The 16634-nt window shown below is 51.7% G+C and overlaps 1 protein-coding gene across 1 annotated transcript; it reads left to right on the top strand.

Annotated features, from left to right (window-relative positions):
• The first annotated feature begins 743 nt into the window (after positions 1-743).
• Positions 744-16634, top strand: DHRS7C (dehydrogenase/reductase 7C). Its single transcript, XM_036342066.1, has 7 exons — positions 744-900; positions 1124-1283; positions 9027-9139; positions 10660-10870; positions 13433-13525; positions 15231-15386; positions 16378-16634. The coding sequence occupies exons 2-7, from the start codon at positions 1130-1132 to the stop codon at positions 16584-16586; spliced, it is 936 nt and encodes a 311-aa protein (XP_036197959.1). The 5' UTR covers positions 744-900; positions 1124-1129; the 3' UTR covers positions 16587-16634.

Below are 16634 nucleotides of genomic sequence, written 5' to 3'. Positions count from 1 at the left end.
CACTGCTCCTTGCCCCACTTCCTGGTCAGCCCAACGATCGTCACCACGCAAATGAAGGTGTGATTATGACCGGTTTCCTGGGTTTTGATGGTGTGAGCACTTGAATTGGAGATTAGCTATTTATGTCTCCCCATTTCCAATCCTTCCGGCTTCCCTTGTAAAATTAAAATATTGACATTTGGGATAAATTCTTAATAATCGTTAAAGATAACAATAGTCCTCTTCCTGTGAGACGGGGTCTATTCCGGGTTAACGGGCAGTGTCTTACTTTTCCTCCCAACAGTCTTGCAAGAGAACACTGTGATGCCCACTGCGCCGCTGGGGAAGCTGCGCCTCAGTGAGATGGGTAACCATGACGAATGAGAAACGCTCCCCAGACCCTGCTCTTTCTAATCGTTCCTGTCACACCTCCAAGTGGTTATTCTGCCACAGGCTCCATTCCACTGAACAGCTTTTCTATGCTGCTCAGTCCCAGCCAGAACGGGAAGGCCAGATGGCTCGCTGCCAGGCCAGTCCGAGCTACCCGGCAGCTACCTGATAGGAGGGCCCCAGGAAGCGAGGGCAAGCATGCTGGCGCTGAAATCCCAGGTCCTGCCCCCGGATACCCAGCCTCGAACGGCAGAGGAACCTCCAATAGCCAGGCAAGCGGAGAGCTGTCAGAGTCCTGGCAAGAGCCCTGAAATCAGAGCCGGCCAGCATGTGTCCCCGAACCTCAGAGCAGACACTATATTTACCCTGAAAGCCCTCCAGTGCCCTGAGCCCTATAAATAGCCATTAGGGCCCAAGCAAGTGGCCTTAACACATGGACTTCCTTCCAAAAATGCAGACTCGTTTTAATTAAATTTATAATTACCCTTCAGGAGGGCAGGCCCGTGGATTCACGTTGCTTTTGGAGACGCCGTGAGTAATTTCCTATGTATCAGACTGGGGGGGATTAGCAGGGTGTTCAGCTCGGAAGCAGCCTGGGGCTGCACAGAGCCCGGCTCCTGAGGGCACTCAGGGCTTGATGCACGAGGGCCTCCACCCTGCAGCCCTGGGCCTCCCCCGCCCCCCCATCCCCCGCCTCCGGTGTCTTGGTCAGAAACCCTTTGCAAAGCCAGTGTCTTTTTGCCACTTCCCCCAGAACAAGATGGGGGTCACAGCAGTGCTCGCCCTGCCTCTGCTGCTCCTGGGAATCAGCGGCCTTCTCTTCATCTACCAAGAGGTGTCCAGGCTGTGGTCAAAGTCGGCCGTGCAGAACAAAGTGGTGGTGATCACAGATGCCATCTCAGGCCTGGGCAAGGGTAAGCGGCTTTCACCCCCACTCAGTCCCACTCCTGCCCCGAGGGATAGGCAGCCGAAAGGTGGGGTGCGGGCCAGCCTGTGAGGCGGGCAGGGGTCAAGGCCGCATTCTCTCCTAGCGTCTGTCATTAACCAGCAGGTCACACATGGTGCAAACCTTCTCCTTTGGAGGCTGCAGCTCCCTCGCCTGAGAAATGAGGGCACTGAGATTTCTGCAGTTGCAAACTCACAGCCTAAGTGGCTGCAGGTGTGGCTTGTTTTGCTCTCAAAGAGTCTCCAGAAATTTTGAAATGGGAAGCCCTTAGCTGGGGCAGTGTGTTGGTTATAAGCCTACACTTGGGAGCTCAGTTCAGTTCCTGGCTCTACCATTTTCATTTCTCTGGTGGTGTCACTTCTCTTTCTTAGATTTCTCATCCATAAGTGGGGTTACTAGTAATCTCCACCTCACAATATTGTGGTGAGGGACTAATGAATTAATAGACAGAAAGCTCTTAGAGCAGCGGCTGGAGCTGTAGTGGGTACCACTCAAGTGTGAGCAGTGGTAAAATGATGGGTGTGCCTGCTCTGGTGTGCCGCACCTCCCATACCCGCCCCCCGCCGATTCTCAGGTGCCACACTCGGCCTGATTCCCTCAAGCACATTACCTCGAGGCCTTAGAGGCATTTACGTTTGCAGGCCCTGAATTAGATGGTCTCAGAGGGCCCTTCCACGGGCACCATCTGTGGCGTGATGTCCTCAGGTTTGTAAGATTTGACTCTATCCTTTCTAACCATGGTAGTGCAGCCCCACACGTTACATGGTCTGGGTGTCATTTTTGCTGTTGTTTTGTCATTTTTAACCAAATGAAGAACACACCTGCCAAACATTCATTAGGTCACTTAGCAAGTGTCCATCAAGTCCACTGCATCCTGAGGGCTGAGATGTACTGCCCCTTCCAAAGAGTCCCCCTGGGGGTGGGGGGGCTGGATGCCTCGTCCTCCTGTTGGGAATTCTCTCAGGGCCTCATTCTCTTGGGCGCCCCAATGGGAGCCAATCTGCCTGCCCTGACAATGGGCTCCATTTCAGTGGGTGATCAACTTCGGTTCACCATGTAATTTTTTTTAAAGTGTAAGGTGGATAAACTAGGTTCTTTGTGTGGCCCCTATGTGGGTCCCAGAAGCAATTCCCAAAGAGGATATAGCCTGCATCCTTCCACGCAGGACTCAAGAGGGAGGGGGCACGAACTCCGTCGTCTACACTATAGACTCCACAGCAGGGGTTCTCAACCTTCCGAATGCCGCAACCCTTTAATACAGTTCCTCATGTTGTGGTGACCCCCAATTTCATTGTTACAAATTGAACATAATTAAAGCACAGTGACTAATCACAAAAACAAGATGTAATCATATATGTGTTTTCCGATGGTCTTAGGCGACCCCTGTGAAAGGGTCGTTCGGCCCCCAAAGGGGTCGCGACCCACAGGTTGAGAACCGCTGCTCAACAGGGACAAAGCAGGACACGCACACATTTGTCAACCAGACCAGACTCAAGAAAACAGGAAGCAGCAGTTGTCCTGGGGAACTGGAGTAGAGACCCACTTACAGACACTCAGAGTCAAAGTCTTCGGGGAACCCTTGTTCTTCAAGTAGAACAGGCCCACCAGCATCAGCCTAGCTGCACATGCGGCCCCTTCATCGCCAAGTCTTCCCTGACGCCTTGGTGTCCCCGAGGAACTGACTGCTGGGCTCCCGAGCTCCTCATAGAAACACACCCGTTGGTGCTCTTCCCACACTGTGCCGGATCCATGCGTTTCTCACTTGGTCTCTAGACATGAGCCCCCTGAGCTGGAGACTGTTTTGGTCACCTGCGGTGTCCCCAGCACCTAGCTCAAAGCTGGGTGTGTAGTAAGTACCCCCCAAATGTGTATGTAAGGACCATCCTCTAAAAGTGGCCATCTGATGAGAGAAGGCACTTCTTGGGGTAAGTATGTCATTATGTACTTGTTTCATTGATTTCTAACTAGATTCCAATATGATCAGAGAACATAACTCTGTGTGATTTCAATTCTTGTGAATTTGTTGAGTGTGTTTTCTGGCCCAGGAAGTGAACTGCCCCGGTGAACGGCCCCTGGAAGTGAATGCACAGCCTGCTGCTTTGGGTAGAGCGTTCTGCAAATGTGCGTTAGGTGCTGTCGGTCAGGAGGCTGCTCGGCTCCTCCGTGCCCTTCCTGGTTTTCTGTTTTCCTAGATAGAGCTACTGTTCTCTCCACTGCTGGGAGATGCATGCGTGTGTTAGTAGTCTCTCTGTTTTTTTAAGTCTCATTAAGTCACAGTCACACATTGTACACATCCAGTGCCCAAGCGAATACACCTCAGGGGCAAATGGCACTTTCTGAGGTCCATGGCCTAGTCGCTGTCGTGACTACTGTCAGTGTTGTTGTTTTTTACTGTATGGTATGGATCCCGCTCTGGAAAGAAATGCAAAGCAGAAAAAATTAAGTCCAAGTGTCTAGAAGTAACTTGAGGAGCTGGGTGTATGTGACCTTAAGTAAATGCCGAGCCAGAGCACGCTACTGACCACAGCGACTCTAGGTTCAAAACGCCTCATTTCTCGGGTCCAAGGCAAGAAAAAAGTGAGAGGCACTGAGCAGATGACATGGGCTGTGCACAGCACACAGCACAGCCCTGGGCCCAGGGAACCTGACCTAACCCGGGGGAGCAACAAGGAGCCCAGCACCGAGCTGTTTACTAGGGAAACAGCTGTTTATCAGGACATCTCACCCTCACCCACACCCGCACCACTCAGCCAAGTCAAGAATCGAGTGACCTGGGACCCACTGTCCCTGCAGCAAGAGTAACGCTCAAAAGCCCTAACCACTGCACTTCAGAGAGCACAGCCCTGCCTACTCCATCACCTCTAGGATGCACGACGATTCATCGTCAAACATTTCTGAGATCGAGCTGCTTGTCTTTCAATCAACAGCACTTTACAGCATTCACAGGCCATCTGTCTGCATTTTAATATCTCTGATGTCAGGAAGCAACTTGCAGTCTCTGGCATCTTAGATTTGAGGGCTCGACTTACGTTCACTGCCTGAAAGAGAAAAAGCCTGGTGCCCACTTGCTTGACACAGGATAGATGCTGTGCTGGGCTACCCTGAGAAAAAATAAATATAAGAACACCTGGGCACACCTGACGCCTTGCATTAGCAAGAACGACTGACCACGTGTTTGGGACTGTGCCTTTGGGGGTTGCTGGACCAAAGCAGCGGTCGCACCACTGGGCATCTTCCAGGCCTGGGAAAGGCATGGTGTCAGCAGAGAAGAGGGGACATGGGACGATGGTAGGGAACACTCCTGGCTGCCCCTCCTAATGAGGTCAAGGCCACAGGTTTGGTCTGGCTCTGGGCCACAGGCTTCTCACCTGCCCCTTGCCCAGCTTGTAAGTGTGTCCCATCTTCCTGAGAGGGCGGGGGAGTATGGGCAGGTGACAGCCCTCCCCAACATGCTCCTTTCTCCGCAGGGGGCATGGGCCAAGAGGCGGCCCACTGTGGGAAACCTCACTGCGTGGGGTAACATCCTGGCTTCACCAGGGACCAGCTGTGGACTCGGGGTAATCATTTCATGTCATTGAGCCTCCCTTCTCTGGTCTATAAAACCCTGACCAGCACAGCTGACCATCGTGGCTGCCCGACACCCAGCTGCTGCTGCTCAAATGACAGCTGAGCCTCGGAAGCCTTCCTCCCCCCAAATGAATTCTGTTTCTATGAAAAGCCATAGATATTAAAGAATGTTTAAGTAAAAAGAACATAAGGCATAGACCCCCACGCACTCAGGAACACTCACTCATGTATTTGCTTTCAGCCCCTTCATGATGCTCACAGGTGCAACCAGCAGGAATCGGGCTGAGGTGACGCATGCAGCGGGGATTATTTCTCTGCACCTTGATTTGTTAAGATATTTTTAATGTGTTTTTATTGATTTCAGAGAAGAAGGGAGAGGGAGAGGGAGATAGAAACATCAATGATCAGAGAGAAACATCTATTGGTGCCTCCCGCACGCCGCCTACCAGGGACCGAGCCCAGAACCCGGGCATGTGCACTGACAGTGAATTCCTGGTTCATCGTTCGTTGCTCAACCACTGAGCCACACCGGCTGGGCTGCATGTTGGTTCTCTTAAAAAATCAGGTGGTGCCATGGCTTTTCTGATACTATTAGTTTATGCAAAACCCTGTGGCTATAAAACATTTCTGTCGATTCAGAAATGGGATGCCCTCCAATACGTTAGGAAAGGTGCCAATTCTCATGAAAGGTGAACTTTCTTTCCCCTCTCCGCTCCTCCGGGCAGGGCAGGTTACCTGTCAGATGGCTGCTCTTCCTGACCCCTCTGGGGTCAAGGGGAGGGGAGGAGGAGGTAGCAGGAGAGCGGGAATCAGTCTTACCTGCCTGACACTTAGAGATGGCGCATGTTTAAACCGAGTCTGAGTCTTCCTCTGGGGGAGTGTTGGGTCCAGCAGAGTTCTCCCGGGAACATCCGGTCACACTTCCTGTGAAGGGCTGTATCTCTGCTTGCACAGTCACGGCTCAGCCCGTCTTTGAAAGTCTGCACCCCCCAGGCCCTCTGTGTGAGACCCACTGCCCTCCTGCCAGCTCCCAACCAGTCACACCCTACGTCTGGTCTGCTATGGCTGTGCGGTGGGGTCCTCAACAATACAAACCCACCCCGTGGGGCAGCCAGCTCTCCCCTCCTCTGCTCCGGGGAGAGTTGTTGGCCCATGGTCCTCTCCATTGGATTCTCAGGTCTGACTCAGACATGGGTCTGGGTCCCAGCTGCAGGGAGCTCATAGGGAGCTGTTGACACGGGCCCTCTGGCACCTTCTCTCTAGGAGGGAGAAATGGGCAAATACTCACCTAACAGTTCTTTCCCCCAAAATTCCTTCTTCAAAGACCTTCCTCCTCTTTCTTGATCCATTTGTGTCCTATTTTTGGACACAAATGGATCCTTAAAACAGGGTTTGGTTCATCCCTTTGAAAATTTACATCTTAGACTGGCCACTCACTTTAAGATTTTAGATCTATTTGCTCTGGTCAAACTTCCAATTAAAATCCTGTTTCCTCAATTTGTCTCTGTCCTAATTTTTATTTATGTTTTCTGATGTAAAGGAAGCTCTTTTAAGGATACAGCTCTATAAATCATTTCTGTTATGCTTTCTTCCTTTCATGCTTAAACGATCTTTCCCCAGAGCAGGGCTATATATTCATCTCTCCTTCCTTCTAGTTCTTTTATGGTTCTGTTTTTACATTTAATTATTTAATGCATTTCAATATATTGCATCTAGATTTTTTTCCCTCCCAAATAGTTAAGCAGTGGTCCAAATACCCCTAAATAATATGTTCTTTTCACACTGATTCATAACTTCATTAAATACTAAACTTTTATGAATACATGGCTCTGTTTTTAATCAAATTTTCTATCTATACTTGAGCCACTGCTTTAATTCCTGTCGCTTTATGATACATTTTAACAACAGATACTATTAGTCCATCCCCATTATCGTTTATCAAAATGTCCTTTGCTTTTCTTGCGTATTTATTGTTCCAAGTGAAGTTTAAGATCTTTCTGTCACTTGCCAAGGCAAGCTGGAACATTGATTTCCTGCATCAAATCCGCTGCAAATAAATTCCCATCTTTATTGAACTTCACCACCCGCAATCATCATTCCTCTTTCTCAATAAAATACCTACATTTAGAGAAATCTTCCATTCTCTGTGGTCCTAGTGATTCAAGGTGCCGTTGTTAACAGTTTTGTGGCGCTTTATTTTGGAGTCTTATCGCTTTCTTTGATCATCAGCAGCTAGTTCTCACCCGCATTAACTGTTTGTGGGTTTGAAAGTGGTGACAGGCCCGTGGAACTTGTTCGGTGACTCTTCATCCTCCTCACGTCTTCTGGACCACACACCGGGCTGCGGTGTGGGACAGTCCTTATTCCGTGGCCCGGGCAGCCCCGTGGAGCCTGGTGTCCGCACGCACACCTGGAGCCCCCTTCTCCTTCGTGGCGACTTTCCGGGTCTCTGTGAGTGCCCGAGGGGCGCGCTTCTTGAAAGCCACGCCGTGGGTGCACTTGGGAGTGTCGATGGTGTATTCTCTGATCTCGACCTCCTTGATGGCAGAATGGCCCTTCTCGCCTCCCTTTCTTGTGGGAGCCACTCTGGTGGGTCCAGGTAGGAAAGGAAAGTAACACAGAATTTCTACGATGCCCTGATCAGCTTTTCCTCTTTCTGGCCTCTTCTGCTGTCTCTCCTGCTCCCATCTGGCTTACATGGCCTGCTTCAGCACCTCAGTCACGCTCTCTCCAACACCACGACCCCCTGCCCACAGTGCTGTCCCAGCCACCTGTCTGGCTCCCTTCTCTCACCTGCCCCGGCCACTAAGCTCGCAGGAGACTATCACACCCATAACGTCACTTCGAGCCGTTACCCTCGGACCCAGCCTCCCGGTGCTGCCCAGCCAGCCTTCCGCATTCTGCTTGGTGGGCAATGGCACAGTAGCAGGTACCCGCCCCCCAGTAGGTGCTGTGGCTGCCGAGGCTCAAAGACTCACCGTCCCTCTGCATGTGGACATTGACTTGCCCAGGAGTTAAACACCCTTTGCACCCACACCCAGGGGGAGGCAGCACAGTCAGCGACTGGTTGGCACAGGGGTAGGAAAGGCTGGTCCCCCTGCCTCCAGGGACAACAGCTCTGCGGTTGGGTTTGCTCCAGATCCTTCCTTGGATCCAGCCACGGCTGGACTTTACCTGGGACCCCATCCTTGCCTGGCACTACCCGAGGCCTAACTCCTGGTAGGTTTTTCCTGAAGAGCACGCTCAGTAAATCCTGGCCACCCCGATTCTGCTTCCAGGCCGCCCAACCAGGGGACGGCCTCCGAGGGCTACTGTGAGAATTTAATGTGCTGATACTTGTACATCTCCTTTAAGAGTCCCTGGAACAATTAAACTCTCGAGAAATGTTAGCTTTCATTGTTCTTAAATGGCAGTGTTATTGCTGCACAGGAATGCAGTGTGTCTACCAGCCACTGCCCAGCTGGGAAAGTCCTGTATTGGGTGAGTTGGGAGTTAGTCCAGAGTCAAATTAACTAGACAGAAGGCAGGTTTGCTTTTTTAATAAAAAGAACCCTGGCTGGAGTACTTATCTACAGAGACTACGTAAAGAAAACTGGTGCCATTTGGTCTGAAAAAGACATAGGCTGTTCTCCATATCTTGAGATTGAGATATAGTTAAGGCTGTGGTCAGGAGGCCTTGGGGGGCAGGGTCATCGTTCTGTCCAGTTTGAGGAAGAATGTTCTCATAATCAGAGCGCACCTGTGAGCAAAGGGCTGTCCCACCCCACGATGGGGTCCCTGTCACAGGAGGCCACATACCAAGGGTAGCAACGAGAACAGATCCCAGCCCAGGGAGGAGGTGGAGCGAAATGAACTCTAAAAGACCTCAGGGTCCTAAGACTTTCAGATTCTTTTAAATTTTTTTCCATTTTTCTCTTTGTTGATAAGGATATGTGTCCTTATCCCCCCAATACCCCCCTACCTACCCACTCATGCCCTCACCCCACTGGTGTCTGTGTCCATTGGTTAGGCTTCTATGCATGCATACAAGGCCTTTGGTTGACCTCTGAGACTCTTTGAATTTTTGAATTTGCACTGCAGAGGGGCTCACCATCCGTGGCTCCATCCACACAGTGCGCCCCACCCTCCTTCCTTCTCCCCACAGAGTGCGCCCGGGTGTTCCACACGGGCGGCGCGAGGCTGGTGCTGTGCGGGAAGAACTGGGAGAGGCTGGAGAACCTCTACGATGCCCTGATCAGCGTGGCTGACCCCAGCAAGGTGAGGCCTCGGCAGTCAGCCTGGACGCCTCCCGGGCACCCGTAACCTCCGCGGGTTGTTAAAGAGCAGCTCTCTGGTCAAATGGGGGCAAATGTGGTGATGATTTTGGGAGAAGGTAAGGCGACGGCCTCATTCATCTTGACACAGCATGTCTGCCTGTCATAGGGGTCAATTAATTCACTGATCACTGGCCAGGCCTAATTGTGTCCTCCAGCCATTGACTCCCCAACCCCCCACCCCATTCTATTTAAGTCAGAGCCAAAGAGGATCCAGAGGGAGGGTATGTCACCTCAAGTGATGTTTTCTTCAAAGAGATCAGGGGGAGAAACCCCCCCTAAGGAGTCACCCGGGAGGTGACCGTGTATTTCAGCGCCGCTGCCGTTTCAGAGCGTTTCCGGAGCGCTGTAGGGAAACTGCCTTCAGGTCCCACCGGGACATTTTAAATCTTTGCCCGTGACGTTGAACTTGGTGTTTGGAAATAGCCAACAATGATTCAGACCCAAGTGTGGTAGGTGAAAAGGTGGAGGAAACAGGGCAGCACATGACCCTTCGAGGTGTGTTTCCCGGGACGTTCTCAGGGAATGAGTGAACCGGAGGCTCTGAGGCCGTGGTGGGAGATGCTGAGGAAGCCAGGCTCCTCTGGCCCATGACTTTCCCACGGGACTTTCCGGAGCCTTTGACATGCTAATGAGGTGCATTGTGTGCCTCCGAAAAGAGTATTTCACTTCCCAAGCAAATTGGGTCAGGAGACCCTCTTTTCAAGGTTGTATCTCAGGACTAGCGTCTGTTAACCACTGAGATTGTTTTACCCACATGGCCTCATCAGTTTTCCCATCCCTATCCCTCTCAACATGAGTCTCCATGGCAACACGTGTCTAGAGCTCACCACCACGCCTGGCTGCAAAGCTGGATGTGGGCCGTTACAAAACAAAGTACTGCCTGGGAAATAGAGTCAGTAATATCGTAGTAACGCTGCATGATGTCAGGGAGGTACTAGACTTACCGGGGGATCACTTGGCAAGTCATAGAATGTCTAGTCATTATGCTATCCACCTGAAACTAATAGACTATTCAATGTCAAGTGCAATTGAAAATTAAAGGGGAAAAAATGTTTAAGCCAGATGTGGCTTGTAAGCCATTTTGGAAAGCAGTTTCCAGAAAGCTCAGAAACGTTTTAAATAACAACGCCACCACTGGAATCAGGACACTGCCCCGTGTGAAGGGTGCTATTCACTTGGGTCACTAGCTGTGGCCCCGAGGCCAAAAGCGCAGACTTATGGCTGCCTGTTTGCATGTTTGGATTTGTGTCGCGGCTGCTATGGCTCTGGTCCCCAAGGACGCATCCTGCATCACTTCCCTCCCTCCCGCGGTCATTTCTGCTTTTTCCTCATCAGTCTTCAGAGTCATTTCAAGTGTCTGAATTTCTGAATTTAAAAAGGGCGGCTCTTTGATTGAAGGGCCCCAGCGTGTGAAGAGGAGGTGTTCCCACGCGTGTCTTAACTGTCTCATTGATTCGGCAGACGTTCACCCCAAAGCTGGTCTTCTTAGACCTGGCAGACATCAGCTGTGTGCAGGACGTGGCCAAGGAGGTCCTGGGCTGCTACGGCTGCGTGGACATCCTCATCCACAACGCCAGCCTGAAGGTGAAGGGGCCAGCCGATAAGATCTCCCTGGAGCTGGACAGAAGGATCATGGATGCCAACTACTTTGGGCCCATCACACTGACCAAAGGTCTCGTGAGTTTGACCTTCCTCTGGACTTCTGGGCCACCAGCTGCTAGGGAGGGCTCTGTTATGTAGACAGACGAGCATCCAATTCTGGAAGAAGTCTCCAGCCCCTCGGAAAAATCCCTACTTATTTGGTGAAAGCCTTGGACATTCTGACTGTAAATGCTGATGGAAGGAAAGGGGCTTTGGAAGTATCTTCCTGGTCTATCCAACCTCCCTCTCTGTGAGGCTCGTTCCCCAAGCCCTTCCCTTCCCTCCCCCCTCTCCTCATTATATCCATGGCTCCCTTCCAACCCCATCCCCTATCTCTACACATTGTCTTCATGCTCTGCATCGACTTTGACCTATCAGCCTTGCAGTCAATCTGCTTCTAACCATGATAGTGTTTTTAAAGGTAGAGCTTCTGCCCTCAGTAATGAAAAGGAAAACAGTTTATCCTCAAAGTATAAGAGACGCAGAATACTGTCGCTCCCTTTGCAAGAAACAGGGAGGGCAGGAATCCCTTTTAAGGTTCCTGTGTGAGCATTTTTCACTGCCAAGTTCAAATGCAGGTCTGAAGCCGAGGGGGTTGGGGCTGGAGAGGACATGGAATAGGACCAGTAGTCCAAGTCCCTTCCCCACAAAAAGCTTAGCAAAGCAGAACCCCAAGAAGGAGCATATAAGCATGGAGAATTCCTACATGTAGGGAGTGGGGTTCCCTGGTGGAGGCTGAGGGAGCAGGATTTTGCAGCCAGGATCTCCATACTAATGGCTACGATAACACAGAAGGAAAAAAATATTTCATGCAGAAAGATGACCTCCCAGAGCTTCTAACATGGTGCCCAGAGATAATAAGAACCTCCGGCCCAGTCCCTGGGGACACTCCAAGCTGTGCCCTTCAGTTAACCTCTGAGGGGTCAGGGTTTGAGGACATCCAAGTGAGGAATGCACAGTGGAGTGGGGGAGGCCAGGGCTGGGTGTCTCCCTGGCTGCGTCTCTAACGTGCCGAGCCTGGACTCCACTCCCTGGCCGAGTCTCTGTGTGCCCGCCTCGAACACGCAGGTGCTGGATTCAGTTGGCCATCAGAAAGTTCAGTCTTTTAACTTTTTTTTTTTTTTTTTCATGTGTAATAATAAATTAGCTTTAATCTTCATATTCTCAGTGGCCTGCATGCTTAAAGGGCTGGATTTGGGAGATGAGCTTATTCCTAGGCATACAGGACAGCTGGATAAACAGAAAGGTGTGAATCAGTGGTTAGAGTCTATAAAAGTTGCTCTTCTTTCAAAGCAGTAAAGTGGCTAAGACCCCAGGCCCATCACAACATGGTGTCTTCTTCTCCCCAAAACATATTCTAAGTCCCCACCTTCAGTTCCAGGGACCAGCAGACCCTAGTATTGCTGTCCCAAGCCACAGGCACTTCCACTGCCCCTCAATCAGAAACCAGAGCACTGTAGCCACGAAGAGGGCAACTCCCACCCCCCCCCACCCCCCCTGCCGCCATTGCCCCGGCTCACTCTGGGCTTCGCTTGCAGAACACCAGCTATCTACCTTCACTGACCCCAACACAGCTGGAAAAGCTGGTGTGGTGCCAGGATGCTGACAGTAGAGGGGGGTAGGGAACCCTTCAGGCGGCTTACACTGCCCTCCTTCTCTTGGGCACCAACTTTGTTTTTTTGTGGGTTTTTTTTTTTATCTAAAGTCACAAGAATCTGCTTCCTCAATTATCCTTTAACTCAAACTTTACGCCCTAGTCTTTTAACTTTTGCCAGATTCCTCTTCCACTGGTACTGCTACTTCCTTCATATCTTTCTCTGAATTCTCTCCATTTTATTTATTTATTTATCTATCTATCTATCTATTTATTTATTTATTTATTTTATATTTCTTTATTGATTTCAGAGAGGAAAGGAGGAGAGAGAGATAGAAACATCAATGATGAGAGAGAATCATTGATTGGCTGCCTCCTGCACGTCCCCCACTGGGGATCAAGCCTGCAACCCAGGCATGTGCCCTTGGCCGGAATCAAACCTGGGACCCTTCAATCCGCAGGCTGACGCTCTATCCACTGAGCTAAGCAGGGCAGGGCAATTCTCTCCATTTTAAAGGAATTCGCTTTGGGAGGAAATCTTTCTAACACCACCATAAATTAGAAACCCCTTTCTCTCCCCATAAATAGAGGAAAACTTGAAGTCAGAACAAAGTGGAAAATTCTCCTAAGGGCTGAGGTCTTTCCTCGCTTTGTTAAAAGATTAGCACATGCAAGAGGGTGCTGAAGGCGCATTGGAACCAACAGCAGACTTGCTACTGGCGGTGAGAGGAGAATTGAAAAGGGGTTGCCTCCCTCGCTATCGAAATCGTGTCCCCGTGCCCATGGGCGGGTCATTTAAAGTCCCCCAGCAATTCACCAGTTGAGACCAGCCCACTCTTAGGAAAACTGGACAAGTGATGGCTGGGGGTCCGTTCCATACTCGTCCTGTCACCAGGGAGATGGAGGACCCCTGAAGAAATGGGTCTGGGGGAGGTCTGCCCGTTCCTGCTGACTTGGTCTCAGATTTTTAACCTCAACTCATTGTCCTGCGCTTTCCAGTCCTGCTTCCCAACATGATCTCCCGGAGGACGGGCCAAATCGTGCTAGTGAACAACATCCAAGGGAAGCTTGGGATTCCATTCCGTACAGCTTGTAAGTTGACAAGAATGTTTTGTCTTCCATGTTTTATAAGACAAGAGGTGTTGTGTCAAGGATGAGGCATATGGTCCCATGGGAGAAGGTCCAAAAATGAAATGGCCTGTTGCATTTTCTCTCATCCCTTCACTTCCTATTTTGAGCACCCATAGCCCGAGGGTGGCCATGGTAGAGCCGGAGACAGGAAAGTAAGGTCCCGCTCCCCTGAGGCTCATGTCTCACAGTGTCAGGTCATCCCTGGCTGAACATGATCAGTGCTGGATGAAGACCACACTCCGGACAGGTGTGGCGAGCCGGCACGGCCATGGCATACTCAGCCCAAGGGCGCCTTATGTGCCGCACCAGCTCAGCCAGGTTCCATGACCCTGAGAGGGGCAGTGAAGGATGGAGAAAAGACAGACAAGAGAAGAAAGCTGGGTCTGAGAGGGACACTGCCCTCTCTGATGCCATGGACTACAAGCTGTGTATTTTATAGCAGATTCCACAAGGCAAAGTAAGGGCATGGTCAAGATGTTTACAACATTCTCGTGGGTTTCCATCCTACTCAACTACATGCACCTGAACTCTATCAAGCCCATATTTAGACACATGGGGCCACGTGTTTGGACCATAGGTTCAAGCTTACAGCTACAGCTGTTGGCTATAATTGTGCTGGGAGGTCTCTGCCCTCCAAGTTGGACTTGCACGTGGCCATGAGAGGACTGTGCCCTCTCATTAGTCCGAGGCTTGAACCTGTCCAAACACTGTAGCCGCTCTCTACAGACAGGGGTGCACAGCCTGGCTCAATCGCCACTGTGACTTTACCTTTCACATAGACGGGGCATCATTGCAAGGGCCTTGGGGACCGGCTTCCTTCACTCAGCAGGACGTTTCAAGGTTCATCTGTGGCATGCGTCAGAGCCCCATTCCTTTTGATGGCCAGATGCTGTTTCACTGTACGGACAGACCACATTTTATGTATCATTCATCAGCTGATGGACGTCTGGGTTGTTTCGACTTTGGGGCCATTATGAATGATGCTGCTGTGAACATTCATGGACCAGATCTTGTGTGGACACATGTTTTCATTGCTCGCGTGGGAGCTCCTCAGTGTTTAAGGAACTGTTTTCTAAAGCAGCTGCCCTAATTCACAGCCTTCCTGGCAGGGAAGGGGAGCTCACCTGTGGGCCAGGCTCGTTATAGATGTCTCATCTGATCTTCACAACTTGGCAAGGGTCATATTATCCCCATATTTTAAAAAGTATGTTTTTATTGATTTTTAGAGAGAGAGGAAGGGAGAGAGATAGAAACATTGATGATGAAAGGGCTGGCTGCCTCCTGCACGGCCCTTACTGGGGAACGAGCCTGAAACCTGGGCATGTGCCTTGACCGGGAATCTCTTCATAACCTCTGGATTCATGGGTCGATACTCAACCACTGAGCTGCCCCAGCCGGGCCCCTCCCCATATTAAAGATAAGAAAACTGAGCCTCAGAAATGTAGAGTGATTTGCCCGAGGCTGCACAGTGGGCAAGTGGTAACCTGGATTCAGCCCCAGCTCTAGCCCTGCCCCTCCCATCACAGGGCTTCCTTCCTCCCCCAGGAAGTGAGTCCCAGGCTGCTCCCAGCTGAGCTGGTAGGAATATGCACTAGGCGCCCTGTCCCCATGCCCTCCGAGAAGCGGGGTGGCGCCCTGACCCACCACTGGCTGCTTTCCCTCCCAGACGCTGCCTCCAAGCACGCTGCACTCGGCTTCTTCGACTGCCTCCGAGCCGAAGTGGAGGAGTACGACGTGGTGGTCAGCACTGTGAGCCCGACGTTCATCCGGTCCTACCATGTGCACCCGGGCCAGGGCGGCTGGGAGGCCTCCATTTGCAAATGTGAGCTTTTCCAGGGGAGCCAGAGGAATGGGTGGGGAGGGCTGGGGGTGGGAGGGTGGGCCATAGGGGGTGCCACCAGGACAGCCTGATTTTATTGGGTCCGGGGGAGGGGAGGGGTGTCTTCCAGAAGCATGAGACTGGGGGGTGGGGTCCTTGCACCACCTAATGGCAGGGAGGGGCCCCAGAACTTCAGTCCAGAGGCACCAGGTCGAGAGAATCCTAACCTGTAACCCGCAGTCCAGGGCCAGCTGGGCTCAGTCACTCACAGGCTCTGTGACCGTGGCCATGGAGCGGCCTGTCTCTGAGCCTCAGTTTCCCACGTTTGGTCATTGAGAACAGCCTTTCCCTAGAATAGAGGCTGAGAGTCTGGGGCCAGGCTGCCTGCATCTGAAGCTTGCCTCTGTCACATACTAGATGTTTGAGCACAAGCAATTCCCTTCCTCTCCGTGCCTCAGTTTCCCGTCTAGAAAATGAGGGATGGTGCTATCCACCTCATGGAGTCATTGGGAGGAATGAGGGCTCTGGCTCCCAGAGGGTTTGGAGCAGTTCCCAGCACACTGTTATTACTGTTACGCTAGAATGCTCTGCTCACTGTCCTCTGCCCGAGGCTCTGTCCACCTTAGGGAGTCAGGGTGAACCACGATGGGGGAGTGAGTCCAGGAGGCCAAGCACAGCTTCACAAACAGCAGCGATCAGCAGCATCCCCTGAGTTCCCCCGACACCTTTAGCTTTTCCCAGCTCCTCCTCATCCCTTCTACGGCTCCTGTGAAGTTAATAGCGCAGGAAGCTGCGCCCACTTTACAGATGAGGAAGCTGAGGTGCAGAGGTGTAAAGTGTCTGCCCAGGGCCTCCGGTCAGGGGAAGGCAGAGCTGCCCTGAGCCCCTGACTCCAGGCTCGGCACACACGGCCCTGCCTTTGGGCGCGCAGAGGGGCCTGACCAGCTTGCTCCTGCTGGGGCTCGAACCCGTGCCCTCCGCTGGGGGTCTTTAGTCTTTTCCAGGAAGCTGACCTATGGGGTGCACCCAGTGGACGTGGCCGAGGAGGTGATGCGCACGGTGAGACGGAAGAAGCAAGAGGTGTTCATGGCCAACCCCATCCCCAAGGCCGCCGTGTACGTGCGTACCTTCTTCCCCGAGTTCTTCTTCGCTGTGGTGGCCTGTGGGGTGAAGGAGAGGCTCAGTGTCCCCGAGGAGGGCTGACACGGAGGGCAGTGGCTCACCCGACGTGAATAAAGGCTTTCCTGCAGG

Source organism: Myotis myotis, unplaced genomic scaffold (assembly GCF_014108235.1).
Source record: "Myotis myotis isolate mMyoMyo1 unplaced genomic scaffold, mMyoMyo1.p scaffold_m19_p_17, whole genome shotgun sequence".
NCBI lineage: Eukaryota > Metazoa > Chordata > Mammalia > Chiroptera > Vespertilionidae > Myotis > Myotis myotis.
The sequence above is the reverse complement of the archived record's forward strand: the minus strand, read 5'-3'. Positions and strand labels throughout refer to the sequence as shown.